This window comes from Nasonia vitripennis, chromosome 3, assembly GCF_009193385.2.
Source record: "Nasonia vitripennis strain AsymCx chromosome 3, Nvit_psr_1.1, whole genome shotgun sequence".
NCBI lineage: Eukaryota > Metazoa > Arthropoda > Insecta > Hymenoptera > Pteromalidae > Nasonia > Nasonia vitripennis.
In genome coordinates, this window is record NC_045759.1 from 7688014 (window position 1) to 7712386 (window position 24373).

The 24373-nt window shown below is 45.7% G+C and overlaps 1 protein-coding gene across 2 annotated transcripts in view; it reads right to left on the minus strand.

Annotated features, from left to right (window-relative positions):
* The window catches only part of LOC100677936 (cysteine-rich motor neuron 1 protein), a 112553-nt gene extending 89090 nt beyond the window's left edge, over positions 1 to 23463 (minus strand). The window contains exons 1-4 of one of the 2 annotated variants that reach the window (XM_032598553.1): positions 23080 to 23463; positions 16302 to 16450; positions 9887 to 10144; positions 2750 to 2788 (exon numbers count right to left, since the gene is read on the minus strand). Coding sequence is in view for 1 of the 2 variants with exons in the window: in XM_032598558.1 (XP_032454449.1) it covers positions 2750 to 2788; positions 9887 to 10144; positions 16302 to 16450; positions 23080 to 23225 (592 nt within the window). In the remaining variant the exon portion in view is untranslated. The remainder of the gene's footprint in view (positions 1 to 2749; positions 2789 to 9886; positions 10145 to 16301; positions 16451 to 23079) is intronic. The other variant, XM_032598558.1, reaches the window with a different exon arrangement.
* Between the last annotated feature and the right edge of the window lie 910 nt (positions 23464 to 24373).

Here is a 24373-nt window from a genome sequence, read left to right on the forward strand (position 1 = left end):
TCTCGGCGTTATTTTTTTACCATCGCGCACGCAGTGGAAACAATAAGGCGTCGCTATTATTTTCCTGGAGCATATTTCTCAGCTGTGAGACTCTCGAGTGTGTGTGTGTGTGTGTGTGTGTGTGTGTTCCGGCTCTTGAATTTCGAGGCTGCGAGCTGCGTGATGTATACATTTTGTTGCGTATATGAGTCGTGCACGAGCGAGACTAACGATGGGATTTTCGAAATGATTGAAACGCATAAAGGGCGGAATTCGCCGAAACACTTGCAAAAGAACTGTAAATCTGGCTTTATTCACGCGCGCGGATTTCCCACGAATCGTACCGAGCGATACGTAACTTTCGTGGAAATGCGGTGTTTGTTGTGCTATTCGAATTGAATTTCATTATTTTTGGAGTCAAAAGCACGGTCGATAGAGAGTTCACTTCATTATACATGACGCAGGTGTTCGTGTAGAAGTAATACGTGGAAGCAGATTTACGCAATTCGTGAATTTTACACGATTTCTCGCTGTTACCATCATAACTTGCAAAAGAGCAATACAGCTCGGAATAATTAAATTTCCTGGAACCTTTGTATTATTCAAAACAATCGAGAATTATTTTCAAATAAAAAAAAAAAGAATAATAAAAGCCGAGCTACGCAAAAACAAGCCGAAAAGCCTTATCTTTCATACCTCCATATACGATTCAAGGTGCGAATAAGCTCGCCTCTCTCTCTCTCTCTTTTTAGCCTACATTACGCATAAATTGAGGGCGCGCGCGAGAAAATCCCGCATATTCTCGAAGAGCGCGGGAATTCGTTTTGGCGAATCGATCGATCGTCCGCAGGCACTTCGACGGTGCCGTTGCCACCGCCGCCGCGATATATATACCGAATTCAAGAGCATGCATATATATAGACAGCGGCCTGCATAAACATCCGTAGGTGAGAGCCGAGGCTTGTAAAGAGGATTACGAGACCTACGTCGCACCTTCTTCTCCGCGGAATACGTGTGTATATGGATCAGCCGCTGCTCTCGTGGAAACGTATTTATTCCGCTGCCTCGAGCTATTGCCTCCAGGGGGTCGACGGATATGTCGTGGCGCGAAGTTTGGCTCCGATGACGGCTGACGCTGTGTTGGCCGTCTTTTTTGCAGGAATCGTATATATAGTAGAGGCGCGGATTGGAAATTTCGACGCGCTTTTATCGACGACGCGTACATACATTCGCGAGCTTTATGCCCGCTACTGCGAATTTCAATCTTTTATACGGGGGGGCGATAAATAAACGAATATATAACAGCCGTAAACTGCCGCTGCTCGCGAGGGAACAGATTGCTCGCAGCAGCAAGCAGCATCTGTCGTAAAGTTTTGGAAAAATTTTACGTCCAAAATCGCAAACATTTTTTTTCTCGATCGCTAACGCATTAAAGGTGAACAAAGACGCGGTTGTTTACAAAAGCTTCGCCTCGTGGTACAGCCATAAACATCGCGCGGCGCGGCATCTCTTAAAAAATGAAAGCTCTCTCGGCTTCTTTTTCCGCGCCATCGCAATCCCTCAAATCCTCCCGAGCGAAGCTCCGAGCACGTCCATTCGGCCGATATTACACGGCTTTGCGCAGGAAAAATTTGTCGGACACGAGAGAGAGAGAGAGAGAGAGAGAGAGAGAGAGAAAGAGAGAGAGAGTGAGAGAGAGAGAGAGAGTAGTCCAGCTATAGCTGCTGCTGCACATGCAAGACACATTCCCAGAGATTTTTCCATAGCTGCGCGCACGGACACACGGAGGCGTGTTGTAAGAAATGAAACTTCAAAAAGAGATCCGAGGTCGAGCAAAAAGCGCCGGCTTTGATCGTAGGGAAGAGAGAAAAGTGATACGTGCTTCGATAAAACTCGCCGCTGCTTCCTATCCCTATCCTTCCCTCTCGAGGGGCTACTATGGAAATCCTTTGCATTTCGCGGTTCCGCAACTTTTCTCCTCTCGAGCTTACTACTCTACTGCGCGGACGAGTCCTATATCAATCTTTCTCCTGTACCTACAGATCATTCCCGCGCGCATTTAGGATTTTTACGCTTTGTAAATTTTCATCGCGCCGCCGGCTGCTGCGCTTACGCAAATTGAAACAAATCGCGCGGCGGCGGCAGCAGTAGCTGCTTTTTTTTTTTTTTTTTTATTGCTCCTAGAAATTCATTTTTATCACAGAGAGAAAGAGAGTAGAACGCGCGCGCGCGAATTAGCTTAGCCGGCGGAAAAAGTTTACGCGTGTTCGCCCGGGATAATAAACTCAATTCCAGCGGAAGGGCTTTATCCGACCCAATTTTTACTCGCGTATTCTTTTAATTATGCTTAACTTTTAAACAAACGCGCCGCCAGCGGAAACTCTTCGTTTCCAATTAGAGTTCACACGGCTCTCTCTCTCTCTCTCTCTCTCTTTACGCCGGCACTCGCGAGAGGCATTTTTTTCTCTCCTTTTTCGATCGTCTCCGGAAAACAATCGCGTCTATCTGAATGCCGTAACGGTCGTCGTCGCTCGACTCGATTATAGGTATACTTTCATATATCTTCGGTTTGTAAAAAGGGCCGAGTTGTTGTACATGCGGGGGTAGATTATTCCTCGCCTGCTCCGCGCACAACTTTACTTTAATCTGCTAAACTCAATCGCCTATATGAGCGCTAAACAATCCTAATTAAGAGAGCCGAGAGCAGAGAAAAGGGGGGGGGGGGATAGGGACGAGTTGCCAAGTTGGCTAATTAAATAAGGCGACTCACCGTTATCTGCCGGAGTTTCCGCTGTCTCGTACAGTCCGTCTGAAATCCAAGCACAGATTGAATCAACACGTAATACACTCCGACTCGCGTATGATATGTATGTGCATATGCATGTGCGTCGAAATCGAAATTGATTTTCTTCGGATAGTATTTAATTAAAACTTTTTCGCCAAGATACCTTTCATCCTTCGGTCAACATCGACACCCGCGCAGCCCTACACTCGCATATAATTTAATAGATAGAATTCGCCGCGGAAAACTTCACCAGGCGCAAAGTGAAACTTGAAGTTAACACTAATTACCGCTCCCGCGCTACAACTTTCGTTCAGCCGCGCGCGGGGCAGATAATCTTCCGCAACTCCGCTCGGCCGAAATCGCTGAACTCGAAGCGCGCGACTCGAGTGCAGTAAATTAATCGTCGAGAGTCGTGCGTATAACGCTTCCTCGAATCGCAAAAAACGAAGGGCATATAGCGAGGAGAAGGAGGCAATCGCGAGAAGGAGAACGAAAAAACACGGCGTATCAGTGCGGAAAAACGTAAAAAAAGAGAGAGAGAGAGAGAGCGACACAGGACGATGATCCGTACACGCTCGCAGACAAAAGGATTTCCCCAGCGAGTCGAGGGAAAAACTCGAGTCGGAGCTACGGGGAACCGTAAAGCTCGCGCGTTATGGACGAACGCGCGTCTCTCGTATAATTCATCGACGTCGAGGAACTGGAGGGAAAAAAGCAGCTACCCGATTTCGGAAATTAGACTAACCGGATGCAATTACAGGGGGATTAAAATTAACGAGCGTGTAAGAGCCATATACCCTCCCTTGTCGTTACATGTAAATGAGGCTGTTTGAAATAAAACGAATCTAGGCCAGCTGCGCTTTTCCAGCGGCGTACGCGCGCGGGTAAACAATATTCCCCGGATTCCGCTGACACACGCGCGTCGTCCTCGTCGCAAAAACGCCGGAGCTTTTTAACGGGAATTTATACGAGGCCGTATTCCCTTTACCGCCGCGTGTTAACCTTTAGGAGATAATTTAGTTTTTTGTCGTGGTCAGGAATGGAGAGCTTTTTTCTTTGAGATTTGCTTCTCTCGTTTTTGAAGTGAGGTTATGCGGTATGTCATAATTGTCAGACGCTATTGGATGATTCAGTCTTCGTTGTGAATTAATGCTCGCAGTTGGAAAAACGAAATACCGCGATAGATATAAGTTGAAAGGAGGACGCGTTAAGAATTGAACGTCTCGAACCAGTTATTCTCGTGCAGGATTGCTTGAATGTTTCATGCTTCTGGTGAATACTACGCTGCCGATTCGCGCTGTTCGATTCTTTGTAAAAATTAAATTAAGAACTGTTTAGCCCGCATATTGATGCTCCCATTCGATTTTAACGAGTCGACCTGCAGTAAAACCGATTAATCTCCCGTCCGCCGGATAATCTCTACATCCCGCTATTCTCCTTCTTATCGAAGAAGCAGAAGAAGAAGAAGAAAACGGCTGGAATCTTCCAATCAACCTCGAAACACCCTAACCAACAAACTTACAATCCGATCACAGCCGCAGCAGCAGCATCGGCGCAACGGCTAAGCTAGTTTCCTTTCAAAAACTAAATCACAGCCTTACCCCCTCCTCCTTACCTGAAACTTGGTTACATTCCCTCTCGTTTTTCCAATACATTGAATCGCCAGCCGCTAAAATTTCAATAAAGCCACCGCCGCCGCCGCCACCGCAAAACGAGAAGCCGATAAAAGCAATCATCATAAAGTCGTCGCCGTGAGAATTCCGAATCGAAAGAGATATGCCGAGGCTCTTAAAGCTCTCCTAGCTCTCGCGACCGCAAAAAGAGAGCCGGCACGCTAAATAACGGCGCTGCACGTACTCGCGGCCTTTAATTTTCCCCGACGTGTATAGCGCCTCTCGCACATCTATAGAAAACCTGAAGTGCGCGCGAGATATATCACGTGCAGTAACGCCGGAAAAAGGACACGAAGTGAATCAAGCGAGTTTTTGCGATTGCTCTTGATCTCCTTTCTTGCGAGCTTGTGCAGAGCGAGAATAATTCATACGAAAGTCGGCGCCTCTGCTGTTGCTGCTCTGTGTGCATGTGTGCGCCTATCGAAAAGTCGAGCTATATACACATACACAGAGCGCCCCTATGGAATACACAGGCGAGGCGTTCGAGCTATTATTAACGAGGCCCTTCGTACAACGTATCACCTGTACGCGCACACGTACACACAGACGAGCTTTGCGAAAAAGATATGCGGGGAAAAGCCTCTCGATCGATACATTATATACCCTATCAGATATGGGCGCGAGGTTAATGAAGCAAGGCTGGATTGCTCGACGGCCTGTTAACAAACGCGGTTGAGCTCGGGGCGTCAAAGGAACTTTCAATTCCGCGTGTATAAGAGAGAGAGAGAGAGAGAGAGAGAGCCTTTGTCCGAATCCATTTAGAAAGGGAGAGGACAGCGTGACGTGTCTTTGCCGCTGGTTTTTTTCTCTTCTCGTTCTTCTTTTCTCACCCTCTCTCTATCCCGGGAGACAAATCAAGTCGCACGGGGAGGACGTAGCCGTGCTATATGCCGAGTTGGCACTTCTCTACTAGTCATATCCGTGTGCGCGGATCGGACGTGGCTGAGAGGCAAAAAAAGTCGATTGGATCGCCGAGAGAGAGAGAGAGAGAGAGAGAGAGAGAGAGAGAGAGAGAGAGACGTGGAATTACCGGGATTCCGTGTACGTGTGTATGGATTTCCGGGCGAGCTTTCCCTCCTCCAGGACCTTATCTTTTTCTCGCACACGTGTGCGCAGACACACACACACGCACAGCCTTCTCTCTATATCTCTATCCCGGACTCGGATCTAATTATTTGCCAATATCGAGAGCTTCGTAGAAAGAGGTGTTTGAGAGAGAATTTTTTTTACCAGTGCAGTAACACATCCTGTGCTACTACCTTACTTCTCTGAAACTGTATTACCCGGGGCTTCTTCCTCTCGCTATACTCTACTACTGCTGCTTCTGACGTTGTTGTTGCAGTTGTTATTTCCGAAGCTGTACAAGACAACCTACTGCGAGCGCGCTCGATTTAATTAATTAAAAACCGCATACACCGGGCTTGTTAATTACACGCCCTCGTATAAAAAGAGACGAGCTCGGAGAAACTTTTAATTACAGCCGCTTGCACACGCATCAAGACAGTAAAATGCGCAGCGTCATGACACCCGATAACGAGCTTTAAACGCAGCGCCGCAACGATTCCCTCCGTTCCGAGGTAAATTAAGTCACGAGTATAGTAGAGACGGAGAAAGATGCGACGACGTGCAAATATAGAGTAGCCACATAATACACACACGCGCGCGTGAGAGGATAATTGGGTCAGAGCTTCCGCGAGTATGTAAAAGTAGACGGGAGAGGGTTGGCTGTATGCACTGCCGAGGCGCGTGTACGCGTTATGCGTGTACGCTCGTAAAAGATGACCGTTACGAAGATTGTCTAATCGAGATTATCTCTCCCGGGGAGAGAGCGAGAGCCGTTAAGCGGATACCGCCTTGCATAATTCCGAAAAGGACGACGACGACGATGGCCGAATAGAGACGTGGATCTGAATCGTGTGCTCTTGGGAAGGAAATTTTCGAGCTTGTCTGTGTGTATAGAGAGAGAGATTAGATACGAGATTATACGGCTGATCGTATTATTTTTCCCGGAGTTCCTGCGGATATGGGCGAGTGTATGGCTTTTTGCGCGGTGGGGAGATAGAGCCGCGAGTGCAGAGGTGAGATAGTGGATAAGGTTACCCATTGGCTGAATACATTTGAATGTATGATTCGCAGAAACTTTACGCGGCGATTTGCATTAGCGCGAAAGAAGCGTTCCGACATGTTTCGCGGAATTGAAAGAATTATGCGAGAGAGAAGTTTCGGATAGTCGAGGTTGAAATTATCTCTCTCGTATAACTTTTTTCTCTGCTTTCGCGAGTAGCAAGGAAGAACATTGTCCGCTTTTTATAAACACGATTTCGTTACGAGAATTGTACTTTCAGAACAGCCGGCAAATTTGTTTCATTTGTGCAGTTCGCAGTTTCACGTCTCTTTGAGAATACATTTTCAAATCAGCTCTTTACCACGAATACAATTTTCAAATCGCTATGGAAGAGCCGCACTTAACCAGCCCTAATTTCAAAACGCTCGCACCTTTCACGGCAAATTGACGAAGTAAATTAATTCGCCCGGGACAGATTTATTCGCGGCGCATCAAAAATTTCGCGCGCGCACGCGCGGGGCAAAATTCACTTTAAAACTCTCGTCGCTGCAGCAGTCGCGTCAAACGCTAATTCCAACCGAGCCCCCCCCCCCCCCCCCGAACAACCTCGTTAAATAATCCCCTCGCGCGCAACAATTGCGCCCCTTTCGAAAATTCAAGCACCACTCTCTCACTCACTCGCTCGCGCATGTGTCTTGAAGAATGATTCAATTATTCCGCAGCATGTACGACGTCCTCGGGCCAGCAGCAGCATCGCGCACTCGCTCGCAGTAGGGCTGAAATCCGTTATTACCCGGGGTGCATCGAAATGACCTCCCCTACTTCCCTCGGTATACGTGCCCTCCCTCGTGTCTTTCCTAATTTGCATACATATACACGTCCTCGATTCTCTGCCCTCTCCCTCTTCGATCGGGGCCAATTCTCGACGCGCGTCTTTTCCCGATCGGGCGCAAACTTGTCGCTCTCTCTCTCTCTCTCTCACTCCTTCTCTTCTTTTGTCTCTCTTTCGGCTCTAAGGGCGGCGGGGGTGTGGGATTCCGATGGCGCGAAAACTACCGGAAGCACCTCCCTGCGCGAGTACTTACGCGATTAAACTTTCGCCCGAATCAAATTTAACTTTCTGTAACAAAGTAAGTTACTTTTGTACAACGTACTTACTCGCGCGGCGCGCCGAGACGGAACTACCGCTGCCGCTGATGGTGTTGGCGAGCGTATGGACGAGGAATACCGGAGATGCAGTCGACTATATATAGAAGCGTGCGAGCACGCGCGCGCTTATCCGGCTCGATGCAGCTGGCTGTTGCTGCTGCTTTCGGCAGCTACGACTTGCCAGACGAGCTGAGAAAGAGAGTTTTATGGAGCGAGAAAGAGCCGATGGGGAATTCGGTTTGAGAACAACAGGCTGGGCTAACGATTATTTTGTTTGCAGAATTAATTCTACCCGCACGGCTCGAGAGTATACCAAACTGTAACTACCGGGAGAAAATTAGAAACTGATAACTCCTAGGGATACTGACCGACATTCCCTTCCCCGTACAGCGAGTTAATGTACGTCCGACGCATAATGACACCATTCGAAAATCAATACCCACACGACAGAGGCTTAAAAACCGGTATGCGTTTACCCATCAATATTCGCATTACAAGGTAGCGCGTGCTTATGGCTAACAGCGTTTTCCACGTATAGGAAATTCAATAATATTGATGGACCGCGGCACAAATTGTTTTGCAAAGCAGAGTCGGAAGTAAGCATCTGCCTCCCGCCCGCGCGCCATTCAAAATAACCAATCAGATTTCAGCGCTTGGCTGCTGTAATGCGAGGCCGGCTTCGTTAAACAAAATACCCTCGCCGTTTATTTAGCTACTATGCGCACAAACAGCCACGGTATAATGACGCGCGATAAAGCTCGTCTCATCAATCATTGCAGCCGTCAATCTATGGACTCGTTCGACGATGCAAACGACTGTGCATAATAGCCATGCGTCATTCATCGCGCGGTTATAAAGTCCGGGAAGCGTAATTTGAAATTTACGAGGCTCGAACAATACAAGGAGGGAAAAAAAGGGAGACCTCGGGCCTCCTGCCACGGCTGCGTAATTGCTGATTCTCGTTGTACGCTAACTCGCTAGACCCGGTGAGTACACAGGAGATAACGAAAAATATGAAAAGAATGGCATTAGCGAGAGCGAGAGCGAGAGAGAGAGAGAGAGAGAGAGAGAGGTCTTTATTTGCTAAAAGCAAAAAATAATACAATATATATCACAAAGACTGTGTCGCATACAGTCTAACAAGAGAAAATAAAATCTATAAAAATACCGTCACATAAAATCACATTTCGTCATATTTAATTATCACATAAAACTTTTCTAATATTACGCTGTACATTTAAGGTTTGGTCATAGACCTATCTGTATTGCACGTTTGAAATCTAAAAATAAGGGCCGAGTCTGAGAGAGAGAGAGAGAGAGAGAGAGAGAGAGAGAGAGAGAGAGAGAGAGAGTGAAAAAAGAACGCGCTCGCGGCTCACGTCGTTTTCTCATTAACGACACCACAGCGCGGCGTCGTCGTCGACGGCGAGTTCTATTTATGTTTTCTTTTCATTAGCGCACCCGGCCAACGTCTCGTCCTGATCTTTCGGCGACGACGAGGAGCTAAATGAAAGATACCTGCTGCGGAGAGAGAAGAAACAAGAGCAACGTGGCTCCTCTCGCGCCATTGTTTTTCGCTGCGCTTGCGTGGGTCGCTGTGTATACACGTGCTGCTGTAAGTGAGGGTGCATTGACTAGGAAACACGCCAACTTCTTTTGAGCTTACACAACTTTCATTCTTTTCTTTCTTTCTTTCTTTCCAACGGCTTTCTCTTCCTCTTTGCGAAGCTACTGCTTTGACCAGCGAATGACTTGCCTCCTTTCTTTCTCTCTCTGTCCTTCCCGTGCCCTACTTCCGCGTGCGCTAAGTAAAACTAACTTTGATTTTTTCATCAGGTGCCTCGGTTGCCTACCCCAAACAAATGTATTCGCACTCCAATTGTATCCTCTTTGTCGCGGTAATTGGTGCTAGTAGTTAGCTCGGTGAGTAACGGCCCCGCGATGATTTCTTTCTATTTCTTCTGCGAGAGATTCCCTTCGTCGCTCGTAATTTCGTAATTGAACTCGAAACCGTCTCCATCTCGAATCATTAAAATGCCCTCGTTATATATGCGCCCGGCGCCGCCGGGAGAAAATATAAGTAGCATAATCCGGGATCAAGTCAGACTAGACGTCCTTAATCCCCTTTCGCGCAGTCGTGAACATAATCTCCGGCGCTTCCGCGTCAGGAAATAAGCGAAATGTGCAGGCGATTAATGCGTGCATGGAGAAGAGGAAAAAGGCAGCTCAACCTACCGTACGCCATCTTGGCCGCCAGGTTTAGTTCGCACTCGTGCCTCGTCTTGTACATGTAGGGCTGAGGCTCCTCGGGACACCAAAGCACCGGCTGTCCGCAGACGCACTTGCCGGCGTCCTGGTCTGCATTTTCGGAGCCGTCCTCGCCGGATGGATCCGTCCCCGTCCCCGACGACGAGCCTTCGCCGACTAGGTTGCAACCTGGCTCGGACAGCCGTGGACTCTGCGGACAGTGCCTTCTCGTTCTGCCTGGGATTTCTGAAACGAAAAGTTTTAAATTATTGCGTGAAAACACGGATGTTGTAAAAAACGATCAATGGAACGCGGTAACGAAATAAAATCTTGAAAAACCCTATACCAATCAATTCTATCTCTCCGACGTAAATTCGAGTGCGAATAGTTTCGCTCAATTATGCAGCTTACCCAATAAAACTCCATAAAAAAGCTCTCGAATATAGGTAAAAACAAGCGAGAGCCGGAGCTTCATAATACCCATTCAAGCTCGCACACACAGGAACAGGAGGCTGCATACCTCTCTCCCACTCCCACGGAATGAAATAAAAATGAAAGCTATTTTCCATTCCATTCGCTCTCTCTCTCTCTCTCTCTCTCTCTCTCTCTCTCTCTCTCTCTCTCTCTCTCTCTCTCTCTCTCTCGGAAATACACAAACGCGACGGCGCGTCTTCCTCTCTTTCTCGTTTAATTGAATCGACAGACAGAACCCTTTACTGCCTTTTTGCCCCGTCCTCCTCGGCCCCTATCGCGCAGTTAATAAAGCGCATCTCCTTCAAATTTATAAAACATATAACACGCTCTCGCGTCGACTGAGGGAAAAGGCAAATTTAATATTTCTCGAGTGAGAATATAGGTCAGACCGAATATGTATTATTCCACTCATCTCTCTATCTATCCATCTCCTTGCGCGGAGCACAGCATCATCCGTAAATACAAAGCTCGTTCTCGCAGAAGAGCTGAACGGACGAAATAAATTACATTTCCGGGCGCGTTCGCTCATAATTGACGCACGCGAGCGAGATCGTTGTATATGTGCAGTGTAGAGGTATATAAACAGCATCCGCTGCCGTGTGTAAGACGAGCTCTCGAGCGCGTTCATCGGGTGCTGCTTTGCATATGCGCCAGCCCTTTATTCGAGCGAGTTTTTATTCGTAACTCGCCGCCGCCTCCAGCCTGTTTGAATTGAATTTCATAACTCGATCGCGCAACGGCTCCGAGCTGTACAAGCATGCGTGTGTGGACAATGGGTGCAGGGGAAAAACACGCGCAGGTTGCTTGTATAAAAGAGTGTACACGTGTGTGTCAGCAGCGATGCGCGGCGCCGTACGTTAATTCCTAGCACATTGCTCGCGCCTCGGCGAATATGCAAATATATAGTATAACCGGCCCTCGGATAATAGCCCATGCATGTACGCAAGCGCATGGACACGATCTACGGGGGGAACGAGGCAAAGTTTCGAGTGAGATATGCAGATATTCGTGCGGCAATTATCGAGAGACAGGCTTCTCTTTTGCGAGCGTTGCGAGGCGCAGAGTAAATAATTTATCGAGAGAGAAAAGGGAAAGACACTGCGCGCGGAACGTTTTCTTCTGCCATGGGCGAATGGATCCTATAATGCGAATGACAGCGGCGCCGACGGAGATAGAAAGGGAGAGATAAGAGAGGGAAAAGTTGTTCGTTTGTGCGGTAAGTACGAAGAGAAAAGCCCGGCCTCTCTCGATAACCAGCTCGCTGTACATGCGAATATCGGAAAAGCGCGGAGAGAGAAAAGAGGGAGAGAGATAGGAAAAAAATAAGTAAACCCGCGTGTATAAAAGAGCCTTTTCCGCTGCTGCGAACTTTGCATCTTCAGAGAAGAAGAGGAAGAACGCGCGCGGCTGGAGTCTATTTCTCTCTCGGTGTGCATAATGCCAGAAGGAACGCTATCTATGCGTTTTTCCTTCTCTCTATCCACTCTCTGTATAAGAAGCAGCGCGAAATAGAAGGATGTGTGCGCTACGACGTTATACGCTGCATCGACAGGAGTTTATCTTTCGAGTTCTCGCACGAGATCAATTTGTAAAAAATAACGCTACTTTCTAGGCCCGATCAGTCGGTAAAACCGTGCGTGAGATGCGAGAGGCCGCCCGTACGTTGACTCGAACTACTGGACACGGGGAAGCCAGACGTACGTGTTCGGGGACTAATTATTTTCAACGAGTTTTTAAAAGCGTGCACGGGAAGTTTCACACCCTTAAACGACTGCGTCAGTTTTTTCTTCCCTACACTCGATTTCGCTCAATTCGCCAAGCGATATCATTGATTCTCCAACTCGATGCGCATATACGCGCCTCTCTCTCTCTCGAAAGCTCCTTACTTAGCGGCAAAGGAGCATCGCGACGTTATATCTGCGTGAACACGTACAGACAGACTCGCTAGCTTTGACTCGACGTACGGAAAGCCACTTCATCTCTATATAGATTAGATACAGAGAGAGAGAGCGAGACGAGCAGTACGGAGTCGAAACCCTTTTGCTGTTATACGCCGTCACTTGTCTATAATACATAGATATACAGGTGCATATCTAGGAGTACACCGAGCGACGCTAGAGGAGAGAGCTATCCAGGCCCCCGCGCTCTAGTTATCCGGCTCCCGTAAAATATATAACCAATAGCTTTGTAGCGGCGATAGCCGAGCTTCCCGTTAAACGCCGCTTCGAATATTCCGGATCTTCTCTCTGCACAGCTATACACTATACCTACTGCACACGTACAGCCTGTACGAAAATCGCTTGCATACCTTCCTCGTTACTTCGTGGACTTGTTTCGAACTAGTTGAAAAATTCCGTTGCGTACACGCGCGCGCCCGCCGGTAAACGCTCTTTCTCTTCGCTTCTCTCTCTCTCTCTCTCTCTCTCTCTCTCTCTCTCTCTCTCTCTCTCTCTCTCTCGGATTTAACGAGAGCATGCGAGTTTTTGTAGGTCGAAGACACGTAACAACGCGTCGCTCCCTCTCTCGGGGGGAAATCGTTATTCACTCGCTTATATTCCCAAAACGAAACGTTCGATTGCGCCGGCGGAGGAGTGGAAAATCGAGGAGTTAAAGTTGTGCCGCGGTATAGAGCGCCAGTAGTAACCTCCGGGTTAGGTCGGACGAACGCGCGCGCGTGTGTGTAGCTTACGTATAGAGAAAAAGGTCGGCGGCTGCTGGTATAATTAAGAGCCGATCGCAGGATAATTTATACGTTCGGCCAATTAGAACAAATTAGTATTTAGAACTACGTCGAACTTTAAAAGCCCGAGAGAGGAACGCTGAAACACGTTTGCTCTCTCGATCTATACATAGGTATAGAGTCGCTGGAAAATCTCGAGAGAGATACCGCATGGTTTCTTTTCTCTCATCAGGGAGCAACTATATACATGTATATGGGTGCTGTAGCCGTACACGCACACTACGAGCGTAAATATCCGGAATCCGAGCTAATTTACTCCGGCCGCACGATATTTTTCATGAATACAGAGTAAGCAGCCGTGGCAGCGCTGGCGTTTCTCCTATCGGCGTAATATACTCTCACATACACATACACACACAGGCACACACACACAGAGCAATCTCCGCGGCGTCTTCTCTCTTTTCCCGCGGACAATTACCCCTGCGCGGCAAACGACGCCATAACGATTCTCGTAATCGCGATCGTCGCTGCGTTTTTCCCCCCTGTTCTGCGGAGGAAGAGAGCGAGAGACTGAGATTTGACTTCTTCTTCTTCTCTTTCGCTCTTGCGCGACTTTTGATTTGTATCGCTATAGGATTCACGAGGTCGTTCCACGCGAATGCGAATGCGATTTATCCAGCATTTTTTCCCCGCCGCGCTGATAAGTGGCTTGGAAGCGCCGGAATGACTTGCATTATTCATCCTGAAAACGGAGATATATGAATATATTATCAGAATCTGCATTTCTTTGAAGAGTTGAAAGCGAGCCAACATTATCAACTATACAGGTTGTTTTATTGATGACCGTGAATATTCAGGAACGTCGATACAAACGCCCTCGCGATGCCGTGTATTTTCGGAGGAAGAACGAGTGTACAGATGCGCGTATAATACGATGAACACTTGTGTCCTGTGTCGTTGTTATTTTAAATTGTAGATTTTAAATTTCAAGAGAGAGAGAGAGAGAGCGAGAGAGAGAGAGAGAGAGAGAGACTGGAGGGACAGGCTCGATTTGCATACGAGCGCGTGCGCGGGCAATCGAAGGCAATCTAAAAAAAAATTAATACACCCCGTTTCCGCGTACAAATATTTATCGTGTTCCGCGCAGCTGTACAACAGGAGCAGGCCAAACGGGTTACTTTATATCCGAATGCTGAAATTTCAGACGGATTTTTTTTGGGAAATTTCAATTTAGAGGATTTTATTATAGAAAAGTAAAAAATGCAAACGCGGGATTTATTTCGAAATGTATTTTGGGAATTCATTTTGCTGAATAAATGAAGGGATACATTCGAAATCGACATTGATTGGAAACCTTCTCGCTCTGATATGTCCGTTCTATTAATTTTAAATTCTCCTTTTTAGGCACGACCGCAACACGGAAGTGCCTTATAGTTTCGTGTGCGAAAAATGTGTGAGATGCGATATCTTACGCAATTTTCGACCGATCGGGCTGAAATTTTAGGAGAAGTCTCCTTTTGCAAAAGCTAAAAAACTATTTTTTTTATCCCGATCCTCTACGTCGTTTTGAAATGCGGGCACAATTTGTTCGATTTTTAAGCGTTTTTTTAATAAAAACTTTCCTGTGATGCGATTATCTCGGAAAGACTTTAATCAATCGGGCTAAAAATTTGTGTGCGAACTCCCCTCGTAATACTAAGCTGATAGATTTATTTTGGACTTGATCCTGCACGTATACGCAGAATGCGGTCACCTCCAAAAATCGCTAAAAACGGTTTTTTAGCTCTAAGTCGAATTCTAAGCATTCTACAAAAAAAAAAGTTAAATGGAAAAGTTATAGATCTTTGAAAAATACAACTTTTTCCCATTAACATCAAATCATGGAAATGCTTAGAACTCGGGTTTACAGCCCAAAATCGATTTTTTACAGCTAAAAAATCGATTATTTGCCATAAAACATTTAAGCTGAATCAGTACAATTCACTTTCAAAATTCAAGTGTATATACTGAACTAGAAAAACCTAAACTCAATAAAGAAAATTGCTTAGATTGATAAAAGCTCTAAGTAGATTACTACATCCCTCTAAACTATGCTAAATACCTAAACAATCAATTTTCTAATTGAAATCCTACAAACGAAATATCATCCTTTTGTTTACTTCCTCTTGAAAACTGCGATACAAAAGTGTTGTATTATTTATCTGAAATTAGAATAGAATAAAATTAAAATAAGATATATTTTAAGAATATCTACAAACAAAAATAAATAATTGATACAAATACAAATAAGTTACTAATTTTCCAGTAGTTTTGATGATAGTGTTGATGACCGCCAGAAGAATACCAATCAAAACTTTGACAACAATATTGAAAAAAAAAACAGGATAATACTGTATAAGCACCGACAGGCATTACAAACGCGAAGCGTGAGCGTCAGCGGTCGTGCCTTATGCACTGAAAAAAAAACACAGCCATTTTAACTGAACTCGCACCAGTAATCCGTCATTGTACGAAGACTCGCCAAGATTACCGTAGAGTTCAGCAGTTTTAAAGAATCAGTTCGGTTGTTTTTGCTGGTGTCCTGCGAAAGCGACCAATTTTACGAGTCGCGACTCGTTAAAACTACCAGTGGCAGACCGTTGTTCTTACTGAACAGTAGTTACGGTGGCAGAACGGTTAAAACTACCGGACTTTACAGCAGAAACGACTGTGTTTTTTTTCAGCGTGCGCAAAACGCGAGCGTTTTGCGCATAAGGCATCGCTTCGCGATGCAAGGCGGCACGCCAACGCGGCCGCAAGGCCGCGCGTGGCGCGCTAGTTGTAATAGGGATTGTGGATTACATGGTTGAATAATAAAATAATTTCTAAAAATAGAATATAATAGAAACCCTCACCCTGTTAAATGAGACTAAATCGAAATTAGAAAAAAAAGGATTGTCAGTCATTCCAAAATAAGACGCGATAAACAAACGCTTTCAAATGAAAAAGTCCAAAACCAACGGCAGCGTTAAACCCCTCCGGTATTTCCCTGAAGAACAGAAAAAAGTGCAGCGCGCAGCAGCAATGAAACCTTAATTGAATCCGTCGCCTCCGTACCGCAACAACCGCAACAACAACAACAACAACAACAACCGTCTCGACAACGACTGTATAAAAAGAGCGACATAGCAGCCACGAGAGGAGAAGAAGAAGAAAAAAAAACGAAATAGAGAGCGACTCGAAGATAAAAAAGGCAGAGAAATCACTTACTTGTGCAAATTCCTTCGTCCACAGCGGACTCGCGGGGATGAGGCACCAGGTTCTTAATTAAGCACTGCAGGCCAACGGCACACCTACCGGAGAATCCGAAAAGTCCGCCGCACGGCTCGCCCTCGACTCGTGCGCACACTTTGCAACATCTGTAAGAAAAAGAGTCGTTAAAAAAAATACGAAAGCCGGACGACGAGGGAAAGGAGAAGAAAAAAAGTTGCCGACTCGCTGTCGCGCGCGATAAAACTTTTTATAATATTTATGACAAGCCTCGAACGCGCGCGGCAACATCAGGTAAATAGCATTTTGAGGGAGGATAAGGAGATAGAGAGCAGCAGCAGCGAAGCGATAAGCACTTTGAACGTTTTGAAGTTTAATTGAGGGATACGGCGCGCCCCTTTCATCTGATAAAAACGAGACGTACGGGCCCGGCTCTTTCAAAGCGAGCGTAAAAGCGAGCGGAAAAAAGAAGGAGCTGAGAGATATAGACATTCTTTAGCGCATAAAAACAAGCCACTTAAAGTTTCTCCTTGTATATATTGGCAGACGAGCTCGCGCAATTTATTTCGACGTGTGCTCCTGTTTCTGCTGCTGCTGCGTCTATAGCGGAATGTAATCTAGCGAATGTGCAGAGGGAGAGAACAGCAGCAGCAACAACAACAACGATACGCGCATGCTAAACAATTTCCGATAGATGCCCCAGATTTTTTAGGGCCGGAGAGACAGATGTAATCGATCGCGAGCTGCCTGCCTGTCTGCCCTTTGTTTTACCTCTCGATTTCTTTTTTTTTTCTCTCTCTCTCTCTCTCAACATGCCTGCGCAAGTGCGTATATAGAGAGTGTGCGGAGATAGCTGAAGTGGCCTGTTCACTTTTTTTCCAGAACTTTGCGTTTCTGTCGAATTAGCATGGAAGCGAATCGTTTTGCGGAAAGTTAGTTTTTCTCAAACGGTCGCTTTACGAAAAAGCGCTGGCCTGAAAAGTGAGTTTTCTTGCAAGACGACCACGGCTGTGTGTAATTGGTGGTTTTTGAGAGAAGCGCCGAGTTCAAAAAATGTTCAAAATTCGTATCGTTTAGAGTACATTCAGAATTACTACGAAACTTCTCAGCCTCGAAAGTAAATTCAATTCGCAAGCAGTGAGTAATAATCCAGCCTTTCGTTCCTTATTTTCAAATCCGCTAATCAGCACAGTGACGGAAACCATATACTCCAACACAGCAGCGCTCGCACGAACTCGAAGAATCACGAAAGCCCCTCGTTTTTCAGTCTAATTAGAGCCCGATTATTACCGCCCCTCAGTCGCTAGAGCGCGATATATTTCACTAGAGGGAGAGAGAGCTTCCGCAAACCACCGGATAATCGCACCCGACGATCGACGCCAATATCCCCCCCACTTGGAAGCCGACAAAAACTAAGCCAACGCCGACTACTCGTATCGTTCGCCGCTTCCTTTTTTTACACTAACGCGCCCGAGTGCGGAGGCCGACACTCGGGAAATAAAACAGCTCCCGCGAAGAGTGCCGGAAAAAAAGTTACGCCGTGGTGGCACATCGGAGAAAGAGAGAGAGAGAGAGAGAGAGAGAGAGAGAGAGAGAGAGAGAGAGAGAGAGAGAGAGAGAGAGAGAGAGAGGAAACTTGTCGTCGTCGTCGTCGCACGCGATCCCGAACTCTTAAGAGCATTTTTTTCTTTTTTTTTATATCGGACTTACTCGCGTGAGGCTTGTACACACATACACGCGACGAGCTGTTTTAGCGAAAAAAAAAATTGCGCAGGAGGAGGACTGAGTGACGCAGGTTCGATATCGCGTGCGCCGCAGTGTATCGCGACGTGGAGAACGCGCGCGCGCGAATTTGGGTTAGCGAAAGAGTGCGCCGTGTTGTACTCTTTTTGAGGGAGGCGGGATTATGAGAAATGCCGGCGAACGTTTTTCAAGCGCGTGTTTGACATCGCGATGTATTTGGAAAAATGTTTTGGAATTCGAGCAAGGATTTTGCCGCTGCCTGCTGTGTATGTGTGTGGAAAAGCAATATTGAGCGATGACCGAAACGACGGATGTATGTTTTCTTCGAAGTTTCGCGTGTGTATCGAGCAGTTTTTTCTTGAATACGCTGAAAGGCGAATGCAGCGATGGCATATTTACGTTTGCATACATTGCTTTGTGAGGTGTATTTGAATTGTTTTACGTATAAAATAGCAGATTTAATTAATGCATATGAATACGTATTTTTCATTTCTATAGCTCATTGTTCGATGAAATATTCATATTGCTGTAATTTATAATAGCTCGGAATGATTTTTCCATCGAACCTTGCAATACAAATCACAATATCACTGGAATATAATCAATCTCCTGCAAGCCTTTTCATCAGATCCAGGCTTGCTAGTTTGGGCGCTTTGTCCTTAACATTTTACAATTTTCATATAATTAATACGAAAAGATTTTCCAGTAACGCGAAAAAGATTTTAAACGAGCCATATTGTTCTCAACTAAGCGTGCAATTTTCATTCTTTACAAAACGGCAAACGAAATATAGTACAAAACACGTTTTTTAATAACAAAGACGGCGAATTCATATAACGCTCGCGAGAAAGAGAGATAGAGTTGAGGCTGTGCGCCTTTGCGTTTTGAATCATAAATTTCAACTAAATGAAATTGAACGCTTGCGCCGCATTCGCAGCTTTCTGGGCTCCATATATAAAAGTATATTTATGTCGGGATATATTAGTCACAACACGCGAAATTCATCTTGGGCGAACAGTTACTGAAAAATTCATTACCTCTCGGATACGTATTATACGTGTATTTCTCATTTCTCGTTCTCTCCTTCGATATGATATCACATTCAGAGCTTGAATCATTAACTCTTTTGGATAGAGAATATCTCGTTTTTAATATCTCCTTAATTTCCCACACGACGATAAACGCGTTTTATGCACAAGCGCAATTAAAATTTATTCATTACAAGTTTCTCCGCCAATGCCGCGTTCGAATGAAAAATCGCTGCAGCTTTTCAAGTAACACGAGGCATAGAAAAAGTTTAAAGCGCACTTCAAAAAAAGTACCGCGCGCGGTCTTTTTTACCGCATTTAAAATTCATTAATTAACGTTCCGGATTTCGCGCATCTTTCTTCTCGAATCGCCCAATAAACCGGTTAAATTAAATTCAACAACGAGAGGAAGGGGAGAAAAAAGCTCTGGAAAATATTAGATGCGCAGCAGTAGCGAAGCATCCCTTTCGAATTTCCTCTATCGCAGAGCATTAAACGCATCCGTATCCGAATCTCCGATATTCCTTTCGCTCAGCCCCGAGAGAGAAAGCAAGGGAAAACAATCGAAAACTCGTCAACTCAGCATACGGCCTGGAAGCCTTACGACTTTTTCGCGAAAACGGCAAAAATCCCAGATCCGCGCAGGCGAAGCTCAGCCGAGGAAATTTCCCCACTTTAAAATGAGAGAAAGAGAAAACACACGAAGACACGCGCGTGTATTGACAGGAGAATCGTCAGCAAGGTCGTCGGTGTAAAGCTCGCCTATATACTTTCTCTCGCGTGTACACCGATAAATTATTGATTTTATTGGGCGTACATGTGCCGCCGAACGAGAGCGCCGAGAGAAACAGTCCGCGAAATTCCCGGAGTAGTATTCGCATACACCCGCGAGACAGAGAACCATACTGCTCGGGGATGAATTATTTATTCGTCACGCGCAAATTTGAATAATAAAATATCGGAGCGCGTAAAAAAAGTAATGCGCGAGACACGCCGGTGAGGTGGAAAAACGTTGACGCTATACGCTGCGAGCAATATCGTCCAGGTGCTATATGCTAGAGGCGCACAGGTGGGTTAGTATACGCATTAGCGGTCGTCGATAATCCCACGGACACTCGAGAGCTGGTGTCGAAAGCATCGCCTTTTCCTCTGTGTATATTTTTCAAGCTTTCATTCCGGCCACTACATCCTTACTTATGCATGACCGTTGATTTTCCCCCTTTTTCCCCCGTTTAGCCGCGGACATTCCGGTTCTCTAGTCCAACCTCTCCACGTTAACTCCGGACTCCCCCCCTCCCCCCAGCGTGTGGTTTTCAGGTCGCCGCAGATTTTGCGGCTTAATTATCCGGGACAGCTACGCGCAAAATATGTAGAATGAGATATGTGTGGACGCAAGAGAGAGAGAGAGAGAGAGAGAGAGAGAGAGAGAGAGAGAGAGAGAGAGGAGGACATATAGCTTCAGTCGAGAGAGCGAGAGCTAGTCGTGGTCCGTAATTTAACGTTGGCGAAACTTGATAAATATCCGCAGGGTCGAGATATGAATTTCAGGGCGAATTTCAGAGTTCGCCGGTTTGCAGCTACGCCAAAGCATTACTTGCACGGCTTTTCGGAGAAGCGGATCGAATGCTCTTTTTTTTACTTTTGGCTCTTGAGATATTCGAGTTCGCGGGTAATTTCGAGAGGACGATTAGGGACAGCGGGTCGCTCTCGTTATAGGAAAAAAATGACCCGTGAGTTAAAATAATTCCCGGTATAGGTGAATTTTTTTCAAGGAGATTACTTTTTAAAAGTTTTTAAAGCTCGTGAAATAACGCTTTCACACGTCGAAGCGCTATCCGTGATCCAAGGCGAGTGAATCTCAATTTTAAATTGAAGATAAAAATAACCGGGAAAAATTCAGGCTTTCAGAAGAAAATGCACAATAATAAAATTCGACCCCATACAGCTACAATACACACACGCATACACATGTAAATATAATATATCCTTATAAAAAGCTCAAAAGAGGATTTACGTGGTTGCGCTGCAAAGTCACATTTATTCGATGAGTTATAGAGATCGTTATCCGCCGAGAATATGCGTATATGACAGAACATTAAAAAGATAAAAGGCAACAAAATAAACGCGTGAATTTTACGAATAATCCATGGTACAGCCCCTTAATACGCGGTAATCAACATTACTAACAAAAGTATTCTGACGGGGGATACACTGCGTTTTAACGTCAAAAAAGCAAATTGCTGGCTTGGAACAGGATGAATATATATCCGAGAAAAGCTATACAGAGCAATACTATTAAAACGCGGCGTCCCTTTGAAACGCCCGTGTCAACGTTTGAAACTCGCGTCAGCTAATATTTACATCAAAGCTGATGTATTTGCGTGCAAAGTTAAACTAAATTATTTCAAGCGCGAAAACGCTTTGCGCCATAATAATCTTTTTTTTTCAGCTGAGAATTTCAATGTCAGGCCAAAAGCCAAAGCCACTCGAATTTCAAATTCGAGTGAAAATATCGACATATTTTGTTTAATATAAATTTTATTAATATCAGGTGCATCGCGTGAAGAACGCGCTTGGTCAAACGAATTTTTATTCGTGGATGTATGGAACTCAGCACGGCGCAGCACGATAAAAAGTAAAAAAAGAAATATGAATTTATCCGTTCCCTGCAGTGACTCAATGGCAAAGGTTTTTTGCTCTCGTGCGATGTTTCTTTTTTTATCTGTAAAAGCGAATGTACTAGAAAGGGAAAAAGTTTTTAAAACGGGAAAGAACTATAGTACTTACGTATTAACCATGTATTATTACGAAAATCCCATGTTACTTTGAGCATTAGCTTCCAATTTCACGAGGAATAGCATCGGTTATCAGTATCGATATCATCATTAGTATCGAGTTACAACAGCTTAAAATACGAAAACAATGCAACGTATTTCACGTCCGAACGTACGTCATAGGTCTAAAATACAGGTAGAGCATCGCAAAATTTCCATTAAAATTGTAAAAATGTCCGGGCGTTTGTTTTGACGAATACACTCGGACAAATTTCGTTGCAAACAAAGCAGAGCTCTGAGCCCCCCTCCGTCTCGTCTTAACATCAAAAACAAAATGCTAGCTAAAGTTTTGGTAAACACGAGCGAGTAGCTAAAAAGTCGATAGCCAAACAAAGCCACTACAGAGTTTCCTCTAGGCAAACTGAAAAGTGTAACGGTGTTTATAATATAGTATACCTAACCTAGGAAAAAGAGACTGCTAAAACAGGTCCCAACGTGGAAGCCGCTGCTGCGAGAATTTCGCGTCGATAATGCCATATTTATTTACAAACAGACTCATCCCGCGGCAACGGAAACGAGGGGGAGCGTTAATTTTTGCATACACAAGCTTCGAAGTTCGGATCACGAGAGCCGATAGATATTGCATAATACACGATGCGCCGCCCGGTGTGTATACTTGCATTATCCCCGGCGCGCGACACGAAGCGAAACAAAACAAGCAGCGCAAAATATCTCTTTCTCCCCGTCGCCATCGAAACTCTCCAGGGTTCGGCATAAATGATTTCCAGGACGCGACGCACAGAGAGAGAGAGAGAACGCGAAAAAACCGTGTCCCGGGGCCTTCGCGCGCGGAAAAAATAATAAGGAGTGACCTTAAAAAAACACGAGCTCTCGGGGTTCTCTCTCTCTCTCTCTCTCTTTGCGCTGTGTATAGGTTCACGAAGTTTGACCTATTATTCATCTTTGCCTCCCTCTCTCTCTCTCCCTTCGTATATTGGCTTTTCAGATTGAAAGTTGAGTTTCTCGGGAAAAATGTTTCCGGCATAACATCGCTTACCCGCGCTTTTTCTAGGTTAAAGGCACGAGCGAACGCGAACCTTTTATAACTGATGGCAGAGAAAAAAACGTCGATCGCTCGAGCATAATTCTCGGAATGACAGAGCTAGTCGGCACGTGGCGTGTGCGGATGGCGTTGGACAAAGAGAAATTGATGTAACAAGTGCAGAGGCTTACTTGCAGGGATCCCAAGTGAGTCCGCCGGGACAGTCCTCGTCGGCGAGGGGATCGCACTCGAGCGGCGAGCAGACGCAGGACAGAGCCCTGGCCACCGCGACCGAGAGCACGACGATACCCCCCAACAGCACCAGCGGAACTCGCATCTTCGCTGCCGAGCTTGCCTCTTACATCGCGCACTGACCCACGTAATGTCCGACTGTTTGTTCCTTTGTCTCTTGTATTCTTTCCTTCAACACCGTGCGTGTCTCGATAGCTTTGCGATACTCTATAGAAGTATACCTACGTCAACGGTGCGATACAGGTGTACGGAAGGTAAGCCGACTGCGAGAATCAAAAGGGACGCGATGCGGCTCGCGAGCTGGACGAGCGTGTACTGAGACGCCGCTTCGAGCGGCGAGCGCGAGAGAGCAGCGCCGCGCGCGCACAACCCACTACCCCCTACTACCCTAACCCCACTTCTATCTCCAACCTATAGCCCTCTTGTATTCCTTCGAGTTTTCGTTATACCTTTCGCAGTTCTCGTTCCTCTCTTGCGACCCTCGATCAACCTTTGCGCAATTTTATGTAGAGAGAGAGAGAGAGAGAGAGAGAGAGGTTATATGGAGGTATCCTCGAGAAGCTATCTAGTACAACCTTCTCTCTTGATGACGAAGGTTCGATGTGTTTGGCGTTTCTCGGGAGATGGGCTGTCTTCATCGACTTTCGCTCCGCGCGGGAATAGCTATGATATATCCGATGTGAAGAGGTTATATGTTTTTGAAATTCGATTACGGAATGCAGGTGATTCGCGTCTCGAAAATATAGGCGAGCTTTTTGCACGAGATAGCCGTGCTTAATGCAATTACCGTTTTTAAATACAATCCACGCGTATTTCGGGAGGAATATATAAAATTTTAATTTTATATAGAATTAAGTATACTTACTCGGAATTTTATTTCTGTTCTCGTTGCACGTTTTTCGTATTTTGATGGGCGAATAATTACGCCGATTTACTTTATTATCTCCGTCGGCGATCCGTTTCTTTTGTTTCTCTCGTCCAAAGGTTTACCTTAAAAGTAGAACAACTTTGCAAAAAGCTTCACTCGGCTGCTCCCGAATCAAACTATATTTCGTTTCGAAACAATACCACTTTGATAATACGCTTCGAGTCTATATTCGATGATTCGAAAGTTCCAACGAACATCAGAGCAACTAATTGTTTTTGATATCCGAGCAAAGTTACGGCATGCTTTTGCGATTCGATTAAACCGTTTAGTCGGCGGATGCTTCGAATTCCCGCTTTGAATAATAT